Here is a 13,497-nt window from a genome sequence, read left to right as displayed (position 1 = left end):
ACGCTCTGAGTTTTTGCTCCCCACTTTTGCAAGCACTGCAGCCTCTCTGAGCAGGGCTGGCCCCCAAAACCCCATGAGGAAGCATCATTTTAAAGCCCCCTCACATGGGCTGTTCCCATCAGTGGTGTTGTGTGGGTACAGCCCTGAGCACCCCCTGCAGCCACGGCTCACAGAAGACACCCTCAAACACTGGATTAAGGGTTCCAGTCTGTCCTGGGCTCAGGGCTGGGGTGGATTTCAGGTGGGGCATTCCAGCTTGGTTTTCCAGGCTTGACTGGCATGGTGGCAGCTGGGGCAGGAATGGGGCTCTGGGGATGGGGCACAGGGACCCCCTGACACCTAACGGGACAGGTGCACACATCTGGGGGTTGTGGGGCTGCCCCTGGGCTTGGCTTCCCCACTTCTCCCAGTGTTTGTTTATTTGTGGATGCGGTGCATGGGGCTGGCCAGGCTCTGCATGGGAGTTCACGAGTTCACAGCACAAAACAAACAACATCCGACCCAGCTCTGCACTCGCTGCCGGCACCTGCGGGGGAGCTGGGTGGGAAACGGCTCCGTGTACCTGTGCACACCTGAGTCCTGGCAGGGCTCGGAAGGGGAACCCCACACTGCGCTTCCCTGCACCCAGGGGATGGTCAGCCCATGTCCTGGTTCCCCGCTACAGCCACCCCATTCCTGTGTGTCCCGTGGTTTGTGTGCCCCAGGTCCTTGCACGGACACACCGTGGGTCAGGCTGGGCCTGGGGCCTCCTGTGGTCACTCCCGGGGGACAGCGGCCCCAGGGCTGTGCAGGGATGGGAGATGTACTGGGGAAACTGTGCAGGGACTGGGGGCTGTACTGGGGAAACTGCAGGAGCTGCACTGGGACCATGGAGGATCTACACTGGGATTATGCAGGCTGTGCATGGTGGGGGCTGCACCAGTCCTGGGGCGGGGGCTGAACTGGAGGTGTCCAGAGCTGCACTAGAGAAATGCAGGGCTGCTTGTGGGGGCTGCATGGAGGGGTCTAGAACTGTGCTGGGGCTCTGTAGTGGCTGCACGTGAGAGCTGTGCTGGAGCCGCACTGGGAATGGGGGGCTGCCCTGCGGAGTTTGGGGCACTGCAGGGGGAGGCTGCCCCGGGGGTGTGCGGTGGCTGCACGGACAGAAGGAGCTGCACCCGCTGCATCCGTGCCTGCGTGCGGGGGGCTGCACCGGCCGTGTCCGGTGGCTGCACGGAGGGACGCGGCTGCCCCGGGGGCTTCCCGTAGGGGCTGCGCGGACCCCCAGCCCCACTCGCGTCCCACTCCACAACCCTCTGTGGCGGGCAGGGGGCTCCCAGCGGCGGCCCCCCGGGCTGGGCAGGGAGGAGCGTCTCGCCCGTCCCGTCCCATCCCCTCCCGTCCCGTGGCTCCCGGCCCGCCCCGCACCGGCCCGTCCCGCCCCCCGCCGCCCGGCCCGGCCCGCCGGGGCTGAGCAGCCGCGGGAGGCGCCGCGTTCGGAGTCGCTGCGCTCGGGCGCGCTGTGTTTGGGGCTCCCGGCGGGGCGGCGCGGACCCGCACAGGCACCGGCACCGGCTCGGCTCGGCTCGGCCGAGGCCCCGCGGATCTATGCGGCTGTGAGCGGCGGGAGCAGAGCGGGATGGAGCGGCTCCTGGCGCCCGGCCTCCTGGTGCTCCTGCTGCCCGCCCTGACGCGAGGTGAGGGCCGCCGCCACGGGCCCCGCACCGGCCGCCCCGCAGGGAGTTTGCCGGGAGCGGGGCCGGGCGCGGCGGGCACCGGAGCCCAGCGGGGCACGGCGGGCACCGGAACCCGGCGCCGTCGGGGGGTCCGTGCCGGGAGGTTCCCGTGGGAACCGGGACTCGGCTCTTGCAGCGGGACCGGAGCGCGGCGCCCTCGGGGGGGGGTGCGGGGCTCGGGATCCTCGCGGGAACCGGGGCTCGCTGCCGCGGGATGCGCCGGGACTGGACTCGGCTCTTGCGGGAGAGCCCGGGCTCGTCGCCAGCGGGAGAACCGGGACCGGAACCGTGTTGGGAGAGCGGGGCTGAGCCCCGCGGGGGTGGCCGGAGCTCGGGGGAGCCGGGGCCGGACCGGAGCGGGGGAGCGCGGCTGAGCCCGCGGCGGGTTCGGAGCTGGTGCCCCGATGGAGGCGCTCGGGGCCACCGGGAGCCGGAGCTCGGTGCCCGGGGCTGCCGCGGGGAGCGGCGCTCGCTGCCGTCGGGGGGAGCGGAGCTCGGTGCCTGGGGAGCCGGGGCTCGGCCCGGCGGAGGGGCGCGCAGGGCGGCCGCGCTCCTGCTGCTGTTCTGCGAGAGCTTTTGACCGTTTTGCAAATTTTTCTCGGTTTCCTGTTTCTTGAAAGTCGGGGCCCCCCGGGGCCCCCCCTCCGGGGCGGATCCGGGTGCTTCGCCGCAAAGCGCTGCGCGACCGTCGGGGGCAGCAGCTCGGGGCACGGGAAAAGAGCGGCCCTAAAGGGGTGCGGGACGGAGTAGGGGGCAGCCCATCCCCGGGGGTCGGGACCCTTCAGTGCCTCCCTGCCCCAGGACCGAGCTAGTAGCCCCCTCCGGAAAGCCCTGAGAGGATTTTGGGGAGCGAAGGCAGCGGTGCTGCTCCCACAGCAGGGCTGGGAGCCGTCGGGGGCGAAGTTTGCAGAAAGTTTTTCCCGGCCGGAGCGGTCCCCAGCAGCCCGCTGGAGCGGTCCCCAGCAGCCCAGTCCATCTGCCGTGGGACACGGAGCCCCAGCGGTGTCCCCGGGCTCGGCACCCCCCGGGGCAGGATCCGGGCTGTGGCGGTGCGGAGCTGCAGCCGCTCAATGTGAAACTGCCCCGGCTGCACACGCGTGTCGCAGAACCAGTTACCGTGAAGAGCGAGCGGGCAGAGAAGGGGAAGAGCGAGCCGGGGTGGAAATCGGAAGCGATTCTGGTACTTTCAGCGAGTTGCTGTGGTAACTCTGCAGAATTTGGCTCTGAGGGCCAGACGATGAAACCTTTACTCATAGCAAGTTGTGACGGGCAACTCATTTCGTTACCGAGCTTATGGTAACTTACGGGCCCCAGGCTGGATGTTTTTTCCCAAATGGCATTTGTCAATCAAGGGCCTGATCTGGGGTTTCTCTCTGTCAGCCCTCCTGCTGGAGGAGCAGGCACAGCCTACCCTCAAACCCACCCTGGGTTTATTTTTAGGTGAGCCTCTCAGCACAGGGGCCACACAGTCCCTGCCCCGTCCATCACCCTGCGGGTGAGAGCTGCCGGGTGCTGGACCCCACCTCACCAGGCTGTGCAGGCACAGGGAGTCTGGGGGTCTCAGCAAGCCCGTCCCCAGCCCAGGTGACACCAGGGGATGCAGCCCCCCTGCTGCCACCAGGGCCCTGAGCTGTGGCTAACGCTGTCCCTCTGTTTGCAGGTTTACGGTGCTCGCAGCTTGCCGAATCCTGCCTCAACGGGGGCAAGTGTGAAACTTTTCCCAACGGGACGGAGGTGTGCCAGTAAGTATGGAGCAGCCAGAGGATTTTCATCTCCCCCGACCAAAGTTATTGACATGCATGTTGACTTTGCTTTGAAGGCTCTGGATTTAATAGGGCAAGATGCGTTTTCTTTCCTTGAGTGGCAAGAATAACCTGCTTGTGTAGGAGTCACCGCGAGTTTGGCAGGATCAGGCTTTGTTCCTGGCTGGGTGGAAAAACATGGGCAAAGGGCCATGTTTTGCTGGTGTTAGCCTATGCAGACTGCCCTGCTGATGGAGCAGGAGGTAGGGCCAGCCCCCGGCGCTCCTTGGACCGTCGGGTGGGGAGGGAGGCTTTCTGTCTGTCTGTTTTCCAGCTACTCCCTCCTAGCCCCGGGGCATTGCCTTTTAGTCCCTTGCACACTAGGTGACCAGTACATCTCCAATAAACACTTGAGAGAAGTTCCATGGCATGGCTCTGGCTGCTGGAGCTGCCCCAGTGGTGTCCGTGGGCCGATGAGGCATCGCCAGGCGAGCAGGGCACCTCCTCCTGCAGCCCTGCCAGTGATGGTGCCAAGCTGTGGTCTGGCGTTCCTGGTGGGACCTGGCACCCAGGCTGGGGCTTTCTCCAAGCTGATTGTGGGGAAACGGATGTGTAAAGCGTTGGGACTCTTTGAAGGACCAACCGACCCACCGCAGCGATGGCCGATTCACTCCAGGCTCCCAGGGAACAATAACCAAGAGAAATGAATAAGACTCCAGCTCCCTTTTAAAAACTATTCCATAAAAGAAATGTGAATGGGCAAGGCTCTGTTTCCCGGCCAGATTTCCCCTCTGCCTGTTGAACATGGCCTGAACTGCGAGCAGGCGGGGAGACGTTCCCACCCACCCCAAATTTCCAAATAGGAAGTCCTCGGCGGAGGAACCTGAAGGCATTTCCAATCCCAACCTGTTGAATGGCAGTTTCCCTTGACAATGTGTGTTGCTTTTCTGCAAATCCGCCTGGGTGCCGTTACTCTGCCCGGTAGCCGGGCACCTCCCACCCCCTTCTCCAAGCTGAGCCCCCCAACCCTTTGGTGCAAATAAATCAGCAAATCAATCAGGCACATGAGCAATTTAATGGACAAAGGCTGGGTCCCTTTGTGAGGCACTAATGAATGCACGCCACTTTTTTTTGCACAGAAGCCCTTACCAACGCTTGACGCTCTAAATCTTGTTTTCTTTCATTCAAAGAGCGACAGCTGGGATTCGGTCGAAATTCGGCAGCTATTGTTAAGGGAGGCAGATTAATGCTGTGTGACTAATCATGTATGGCTTCCCAGAATGCCCAACCCTCCACCCCCTCCCCAACCTTACACCCCTCCTTTTCCTTGTGGTCATTCTTTCCTTTTTTTCTTAAGTCTCTGCAACTCCTGATTTACATTTCATGTGCAGATGGTGATGGAATCTAATTAGATCTGATGTGTGCGAGCTCTATTTGGAGAAGCCTCCAAAGTAGGCTCGGGGTGGGTTGGTTTTTTTTTAAGAGAAAAAGTTAACTTTAAAGAACTTTAAAGAAGTTCTTGGTTTCTGGCTGTGAATAACCACTTCTCTCTTGGCTGCAGATGCTTTGGGAGTGTGTGTGAGTTATTTTTGCAGAAGCACAAGGTGTGTGCTCCGGGGGTGTTAAAGCTCTTGTCCTGTGCAGGGCGATGGGGGCAGATATTGGAGGTACAGCCAGACTGAAGGAGGTGCAACTTCCCAAGTTACCTGATAGGAACTCGCAAAATCCTGTTTTTTCGCTTTGTTTGAATATCTCTTGACGAGGAGCTTTGCTTCCAAGCTTCTTAAACAAAGCAGAGCCAAGAGCACAAGATACCAGACGCAGAAAAGCTTGGCACTGCCCTTTGGCGCCTGCGTGAAATGCACCATTTTGGCTGCTGGCCACATCTCTGCTCGGCCTGGCACTTAACAAAGTTTGGCCATAAAGCCCCTTTGTGCTGCCCCCACAAATCCAATTAGAAAGTGGAGTGAAATAAATAGCGTACGAGGGGGATGCTGCTCCAGAGGACGAGTGTCCCGGGACAGAGCTGACTCTGATAACTCCAACCCCAGGTTATCAGCCCTGCTGCGGGAAGGGAACCACCGGTGCGAGACCAGGAGCTTTCTCTGCCTTTTATTATTTTACAGGGGTAGTTTGTAAAGCTCCAGGTGCCTTACCTTGCTTGTCCCTTTGCCAGGCGGTGCAGAGCACGCAGGGCTTTAATTGAATGGGGGGGATCAAGAATTGGATTGGAGGGATTGAGACAGAAGCGCCCTAATTAAGCTCCTTTGGAGCTGTTTTACATTTTGGCAGGGTCTTCCAGGTCTTTCAGCGCAGGAAGAGCAGCAGCAGTTTTGTGGGTCTTGCACAGACCCCAGCTGAAGGCTCTGGGTGTTTTTGTCCCAGATCTGGAGCTTTAAAAGGTCCAGGCTGGAGTTGGTGGCTGCTGCGGGGCTTGGCGTGAGGTTCCATGGTGCAGGGGAGCTGTGGCATTCCAGAAAAGGCACTTGCCTTGGACTAAGGCATTTTCCCAGACTAAATGAGAAGGTTTTTCCAAGAGGTTGTTTTTGACTTCTAGTGATAGCTCCCTAATTAGACTGTTGGATAACCCTAGTTTTGACTGGCATCCCTGCAAATGAGTCGGGCTGATTTTAGCGCCCTGTGCCATGTGACATTTATTCCCAGGACCTCCCTTGCTCCGCTAGTTAAAAGCAGATGGCATTGAAAGAGGGCTGAGCTTCCAGCCCTGCTCCACCAGCCTCTCACCATTAAAGCCAGAGGAGCAGTGCCCGGGTTCTCCTCTTGCTCAGAGACGCAAAAGAGACGGTGGAGGGAAAGAATAAGTTAAATTAATCACTGGGATTGTGCAGCAAAGGGGGAAAAGTCGGTTTGCTAAAGTACTTCCTCTGTTTATGAATCAGCGCAGCGCTGTCGTTCAGCCAGGGCAGTGGCTCCTGAGCTGCTGCCCGTTGCCACCACCAGCTTCCACGGGCAGCGGGCCAGAAACACGGGAAGAAACATTCTGAGGGGGACCATAGCGGGAAGAGGTTATTATTTTAGCTCAAAACTCTTTCAGGAGACAACCAGGAAGGCAGAGGAGTGATGTGAGCCCCGCAAGCTTCTGTGCCCTTCAAGTTATTCAGCTGCTCAGTCATTGTTATCTCATTGTACAGGGCGGAAGTTTCCTTCTGGTTTGGTTTTTCTCATGTGCTTTAAACCAACGTTATTTCCATGAAATAATAACAAAGAAAAAATGCAGTCTCGGTGCTGGAGAGGAAGAGGGTGGAGTGTTGAACAATCAGCCAGAGGAAGCTCTTAAAGAAGTAGACGAGCAGTGATTCAGCCATGTTGAGAACTCTTGATGGCTCTTTCGAGTCTGATCTCATTCTCGGAAAGAACAAGGTGGAAATGGGTAAGAGGGGAGATTAAAAATACCAGAGTGTCACCTGTTGTGGATTCCAGTGGAAAAGAAACTGAAGCCGAGCTGCTGAGGTCTTTGGGACAGCAGTGGGGGTTTCAGCTCTTGTCTGGAAGAGTCTGTTTGTATCTCTGCTCTCTGCAAGGTGTCTCGATGGTTTTCAGTTGTCTCGGGTGGTCTCACTCACTCCTGCTCTGTGTCCTTGGGATTTTATTGCTTGGGCTGAGTTTTGCTTGGTTTTTCTCATGGCTTGGATACCTGTGGTGGCCAGAGGGTGTCCTGTGTGATGAACATGGGGCATGTTTGAGAGGAGATATCTCTGTAGGTCCCTCAGCAGCACCCCCAGCTCAGAGATGAAGCAGGAGAGATTGGGGGGATGCAGAGGGGATCAGGAACTCTCAGTGGTGTTCATCACCTCAGTTCAGCAGGGCTGTTCCCCCCACAGACACTCAGAGCAGTGTGTTCACAGAATGGTTTGGGTCAGAAAGGGCCTTTCAAAGCCACCTGCAATGAGCTGGGGCATCTTCAATTTCCATCGTCTCGTGGTGTGAAGCAGCACACGGGGCTCTGCTCCCTGGGGCTGGAGGTCACTCACTCAATGGTATTGGGGATGTTTTATTCCACCAAAATCTCTTCCACCTCAACACCTGACTGGCTGCCTCCCTTCCTGCTGGCAGCCACAACATGTCCAGCTGATCCCTCACACTTGGCCTTGCCTCCCAGGCTCTTATGGTTTATTGTATGTAGCATGAGGGTGACACGTATAAGTCACTGCAAGATCAGGCTATTCACCAATTAAGGGCTCAGACAACATAATCAGGAGGCAGTTAGCAAGTTTTAAAATAACATTGTTTGGAAATTAACCTGCTTTTTCCAGGCCTGGAGGTGTGGTGACCCTCGTTTTGCTCATGTTGGTTGGTGTCCCAAGTGGTGGCGGCGTGTGTACATGAGTGGAATGTGAAATTTATAGAGCATCAGCGTGTTTAACGAGGGAGTAGCCCCGGGGTGCACTTAGGGAGAGCTGGTGAGCTCTGGATCTGGATGGAGACTTCTCTGTGGTTAGCAAGCTGCCAGGTGAAGGTTTTGCACCATGTGTTGGGGCCGCAGAGTGGAAGAGCCTCTGGGATATAACTTAAACCCCCCTGGGAAAGCTGACCTGCTGTGGGGTCTTGGTTGAGTTCTGTCTCCTTCCCAGTGGCCAGAAAGGTGTTCAGGGTGTCCTGCTCCACTCAGGGCTGTGTACATCTATCCTTGAGAACCTGCCAGCCTCCTTCTGCTGCCTGGGATGGGGAAGCACCGAGGGGCTCTTGGGCTGCTCACTCACCATTTCCCAAGCTGGGCTATTCCTGCAGCTCTGCTTTGTGTTCAGGGTTAGAAAGATCAGCAGCCTGCAGAAGTGATAGCTTTTTGGATGATTTTGATGATTCCAGTTTCTTCCCAGATGGTGATTTCATGCCTGTGGCACGTGGTGCTGAGCCCCATGCCTGCAGGATGGTGCTGCATCCACCCATCCCAGCAGCTGTGCCCAAATCCCATCGGTCCCTGATGCTGCCTTGCTGCATGGTGCCCTCATGAGCCCAGATTTACTGCAGCCAGAGCTCTGGAACACTGATTTACTGCAGCCAGGAACACTGGATTTTTGATTCTTAGGTATCTGACTGTGAAGGCACCCAGGAGCAGAGAGGTGTGAGGGTCAGGCCCTGCTGACTGGACTTTATAGCAGAGCTCCCGTGTGTGATGTTGGGAAGTCTTTGCTGGTGCCAGTGACACCAGACCACGGCAGCTCCCCAGGACATTAGAGATGCTCACCTGGGAGCTCCCCAGTGTTTAACACCTGGGTCTTGCTGGTGGAGCAGCTCAGTGCTGCTTCCAGCTGAACATCTGGCCAGCTGTGATGGTGCCTGCTCACACCTGGACACCCACGTGTGGACTCTGCCTTCCTCTCGTGCATGTCTGGTGGGTCAGGTCCTCTCCTGTCACCTTCTAGTGCTGGCAGGTCCCCCATGGGCAGGGTCTGTGCTACAGGATGGTGTTGGGGTTTCCACATATCTCAATTCCTGGTGGTTAATAGGGTGATCATGGAACTGTGGAGCAGTTTGGATTGGAAAGGACCTTAAAGATCTTGTTCCAGCCCCTGCCATGGGCAGGGACACCTTCCACTATCCCAGGTTGCTCCAAACCCTGTGCAGGCTGGCCTTGGACACTTTCAGGGATGGGGTAGCCACAGCTCCTCTGGGTGCCCCAATGATGCTGGAGGTTCCCATTGGTAAATGCAGTGCCTGGTGTGAGAGATGCAGGAATAAAACCTCTCTGAGGTGTTTGGCTGGGCTATATGGGGAGCTCTGCCCCCAAAAAGAATATTTTCAGTTGGAAGGAACTTACAATGATAACCCTGAGTTCCAGCTCGTGCCTACCACCTCGTGCAGCAGAATTCGTGCTGTGCTTAAAGCCAGCCATACCCAAAATCTTTTCTGTTGGGAATCATAGCATCACTGAACACCCTGAGCTGGAAAGGACCCACAAGGATCATTGAGTCCAGCTCTTGGCCCTGCACAGAGCAAGCCCAAAATCCCAGCCTGTGCCCTGGGAGCAGGATGCTGGTGAGAAGCTCGGGGTGTGCCTCCCTCGCACAGCAGTAATTAATGTCTGCTTTAAGCTCTCACCCATCACGTCCTTCCCTTCCCCCCATGGCAGCCTGGAGTTAATATTGGAAAAGCCAGTTAAACTGTTAATGTTTAGGCCATGGTTATTAGGCCCTTGCACATTTCCAGCAAAGGGAGCCGAGTCGCATTTTAATGGGAAACTTTCATGCTCAGTCAAGTTGCAAAAATTTATTTGCGCCGAAGTCATTTTCTTTTAACAAGTTTTCACCCTAATTCCCTTCCCCAAAACCTGAATTTAATGGTATTTATATGGGAAATGGATTTATTAAGTTTTAATGATGCTATAACGCTGCCCTTATTTTATAGAAGGGGCACCCTGCAGGCGAGTGGCCTGGTGGTGGTGGGCTGGCAGGGCTGGGTGCCACAGGGCAGGGCAGCCTGTTGCTTTGGCCTTGATTTAAAGTCCCCATGGCTGAGGGTGGCAGTGCCAGCTTTGCTTCTACCCTCTGGGCTGTGCCCGATCTCATGTCAGGACTGAGATTGGCATCCTGCTGCCAGTTCCTGCTCGTCCTTTGTGGAGTGGTGTGACTCTCCCTGTGCCTGTCACACCTGTCCCCAGGAGGAGCACGGAGAGGAGCCTTTGGCACTGTGGCTTTTGCCTTTGTCAGCTGCTCTGTCCCATGTCAGCGGGGTGATGGGGACCCCAAGGGTCCCTGCTGGCATCGCTGCCGGGGGGTCGAGCATTTGTGAGCATCCCGTGGTTTATTTTAAGGAATTTTCTGCTGTCAATGAGCAGCCACGGAGGAGAGCATGTTCCCAGCACTCCCGCCCCACTGGAGCATCCCTGCTTGGGGGGAAATGGGATGGGACCCTCCCAAAGGCACTCCTGGCCGGTTAAGCCGTGGGATGGCTCCTCTGGAGCAGGTGGAGGAATGTGGCTGTCCCCTGGGAGCTTTGGGGCGGGCTGGGAGAGTGACCCCACGGAGGAGCAGCCCGGGAGGAGGGGGGGCTGTCCCCGGCCCCCAGCCCCTATTAAAATGTTAGACACAGACCTCCAAGTCAAAAGGCAGGGCGACAGACGGCCCTTTCACAGGGCCTGCTGCTCCCCACAAAAGGGGGGTTTCCAGGGGAGGGGGGCAGGAATGCGGGCTGCGGCCGGAGGGCAGAGCCGTCACCATTGTCCCCTCTCCCTCGGCGAGGGCGTCATGTTGACACAGGGATTTCTGCCCGCAAAAGGTGTCGGAGGCAGAGGTTTCCCTCCCTCTCTCTTCGTTTCCTTGGTTAAACTCGGCAGCAGCAGAAATCCCGGGATACAGATCCCAGGAGCTGATACCCGTCTGCTCTCGGGTGTTTTACGTCCCCTAAGCACATGGTTTCCAAATGGGCAGGAGTTTTGTGGCTAATCGCTGTTTTTTGGGAGTTTTGCTCGCAAAGGGAGACCAGCAGCTCCATGGCTGTGAGGCTGAGGGGAGCTGGATCCATCCCTGTCTGGCCATTGCCACCTTTGCCCACTCCTCATCCCACTGAAACATCCCCGGCAGGAATTTCTCTGGCTTTCGGTTGGCTTTGTGCCACGGGGCACCCGTGCACTCTGCAAAACCCCCCTCTCCTCCTTGTTTATAAATATCAGGGCTAAATTTAGCTTGTTTAAACTTTTGGTGGCTGTTAGATCCTAATCATAGGTTTTAAGTTCAGGATTAGACGAGTGGGATGGTGGGGTCACGAGTGGGAGTTTTCCATATTTGGCTCTGGGGCAAAGCAGTGTTTAGCCAGAAGTTGGTTTGAGGGGGAAAGGGGAAAAAAGAAGGAGTCCATCATCACTTAGTGAGGTGGTGACACTGGGGCTGTGTGTGTGCCAGAGCTCTGAGAGCACAGCAGAGTGAATTCAACCTGCCTGGGCAGCAAGTGCTGGGTCCAGAGCAAGTGCTGGGTCCAGCAGTTACCCCAAAAGGGATGGGGAGGGAAGAGTGACCTCAGGCACCAGCAATGCTGGGCTGGCAGGCAGTCTGTGCAGGTAGAAATTCCTTATTTCCCCCAAATTCTGACTTTCTTCTGCTGGCTTAAGGAATAAAACATTTTTAGAGGGCAAAAGCAGGGAGCAGTTGCAGGGAGTGTTCTCAGGTGCCACAGGGGCTGGGTGCCATTCCAGTGTCTGATGGGCACTGTGGGGGTTTTTGGGGGGACCTGCCCCAGGAAAGTCACACGGGTGGGTGATGGGACCATGTGCCAGCCTCAGCCCAGGCTGTGTTCCCTGGGGATTCCTCTGCTGGAAGCACATCCTTTGTGGTCACCCCATAAATGGGCTCCTGCAAGAGAAGGAGCAGGGGCCAGGGTGAGCAGAGTGAGCTCGGCTCCCACAAACAATGGGGCTGTGCAGCTTTACACCGGCAGAGGATATAAAAAACATCGACTGGGGAAAACAAATATTTCATAGCAGCCATTGTTGAGGGTGGGAATGAGGCGAGTTTTGTCTTGGGCTCTTCCTTCGACATCTTTCATGTTTGTTGTGAATGAAGCTCCATTGAAAGGCAGCTCCTTCCCAGGTAGCCAGTTACCACCCGTGAATAGCCTGGCCACTCTGCTTAGTAATGGGATTATATTGTTTTTCATTACAATGGGAACTTTGATTCCCAAACTGTCCTGACTAATGTCTGCTTAAGAAACAAAGCCATTTTTTTTCCTTCATAGAAGGAGCAGGGCTCTAGCATGTTTTTTCCCCACTCCTGTCCACCAGTATATCCAGCTTTGGGAATTCCTTTAGTTTCTCTCCAGATGAAAGTCTGGATCTTAAAATCTCAATTAGATGACTTGGGCTAGGTCAAAAATGAAATGGAACAAGAAAAAAAACAACAAAAAAACACATCAAAGACTTGGGATTGCAGTTTGCTTTTTTAATTAAACAAGAATGGAGATCTGCTCTTGCTTTATTAACCTGATGTCACTTGGAGTAACCTGCTGCTTTGCCAACCACCTCCCTGTGTGAAACTCTGCTTTTTTCCCAGGCTGGTGTCCCAGAGTGTTTAATAAAGCAGGACCTGGATGAGACTTCTTAAAAAACCACCACTTAGGTCTTGTGCTGGGTTTTGGTCCTGGGAGCTCCGTTGTGGCTGTGAGGTTTCTGTGGGGCTGTGCAGGTGCCGGGGGAGCTTTGGGGTGCATCACCCAGCTGGGGTGCCCCACACGGGTGAGGGCAGCTGGGTGGCTCTGCCTTCATGCCCTGGCTCTCCTGGGAGCTGTGCTGAAGCCTTTGGTTTCTTAACAGCCACATGTGGCAGGAGCTGCTGAGCAAAGCTGCAGGTGAGGTGTGGTGAGCCTGGCTGTGCCCACTGCCAGAGGGGGCTCAAGCAGCCCCCCCAGCCCCTGCCTGCCAGGGAACAGGGAGCACCCACAGCCCCATGTGCTCCAGGGAGCTCAGGGCAGCATCCAAAAGTATTGCTCATCTCCCTGCATGCATTTCCCTTCTCTGTGCTCCTGGTGATGCTAGGCGAGCAGGACAGGGCAGAGAGCAGGGTCCTGAGCTCTGATTCCCCAGCAGGATCGTTTTCCAGACCTCCCTGCCTTCCTCTGGCTCCAGAGTGTGCTCCTGTGTCAGCAGGATGTTTCCAAGGCAGGAAGCCATCCTGGAGACTGCAAAAGGCACCTGTTGCTCCATGCATCACAGGAGGGATCCTTGGGGAGACAGTGGAATGAGAATGAACAGAGTAAGATGGAGTAAGAAGCAGGTTTCTTCTCTCAGGGACATGGAGACATATCCCCAAGCTCTGGCCTTTCCTCTGGTTACACTGGAGCCAGGGTTCCCTGGGCTGGCAGCGAGCAAACGTGTCTTACGGGGAAGGGTGTAACTCCAGGAGAAAGCTGGGCTGTTGCTCGCAGGCTGTGCCAGGCAGGGAGCCGCCGGCACAACTGGAAAGGTGACTCTTGTGTGTGGCTGCCTGATGGAAAGCAGGCTCTCTGCTGCCTGGGCTGTGCAGCTGCTGGGGTGCAGGGGAAGGTGTGGGGCTGTGGTTCCCTTTGGCAGCTGAGGATGACGGTTACCCCGA

At 56.7% G+C, this 13,497-nt stretch overlaps 1 protein-coding gene across 2 annotated transcripts in view; it reads left to right on the top strand.

Moving 5' to 3' along the window:
• Window positions 1-1,462: 1,462 nt before the first annotated feature.
• Window positions 1,463-13,497, top strand: part of NOTCH1 (notch receptor 1) — a 42,878-nt gene continuing 30,843 nt past the window's right edge. For both annotated transcript variants that reach the window (XM_014258004.2, XM_005529204.3), the window contains exons 1-2: window positions 1,463-1,676; window positions 3,376-3,457. In XM_014258004.2, the coding sequence (XP_014113479.1) occupies window positions 1,619-1,676; window positions 3,376-3,457 (140 nt within the window). In that variant the 5' untranslated portion in view covers window positions 1,463-1,618. The remainder of the gene's footprint in view (window positions 1,677-3,375; window positions 3,458-13,497) is intronic.

This window comes from Pseudopodoces humilis, chromosome 22 (genome assembly GCF_049639895.1).
Source record: "Pseudopodoces humilis isolate 2021_Gansu_Grassland_sample_001 chromosome 22, ASM4963989v1, whole genome shotgun sequence".
In the NCBI taxonomy this organism is placed as follows: domain Eukaryota; kingdom Metazoa; phylum Chordata; class Aves; order Passeriformes; family Paridae; genus Pseudopodoces; species Pseudopodoces humilis.
This window is presented reverse-complemented; position numbering and strand designations above follow the sequence as displayed.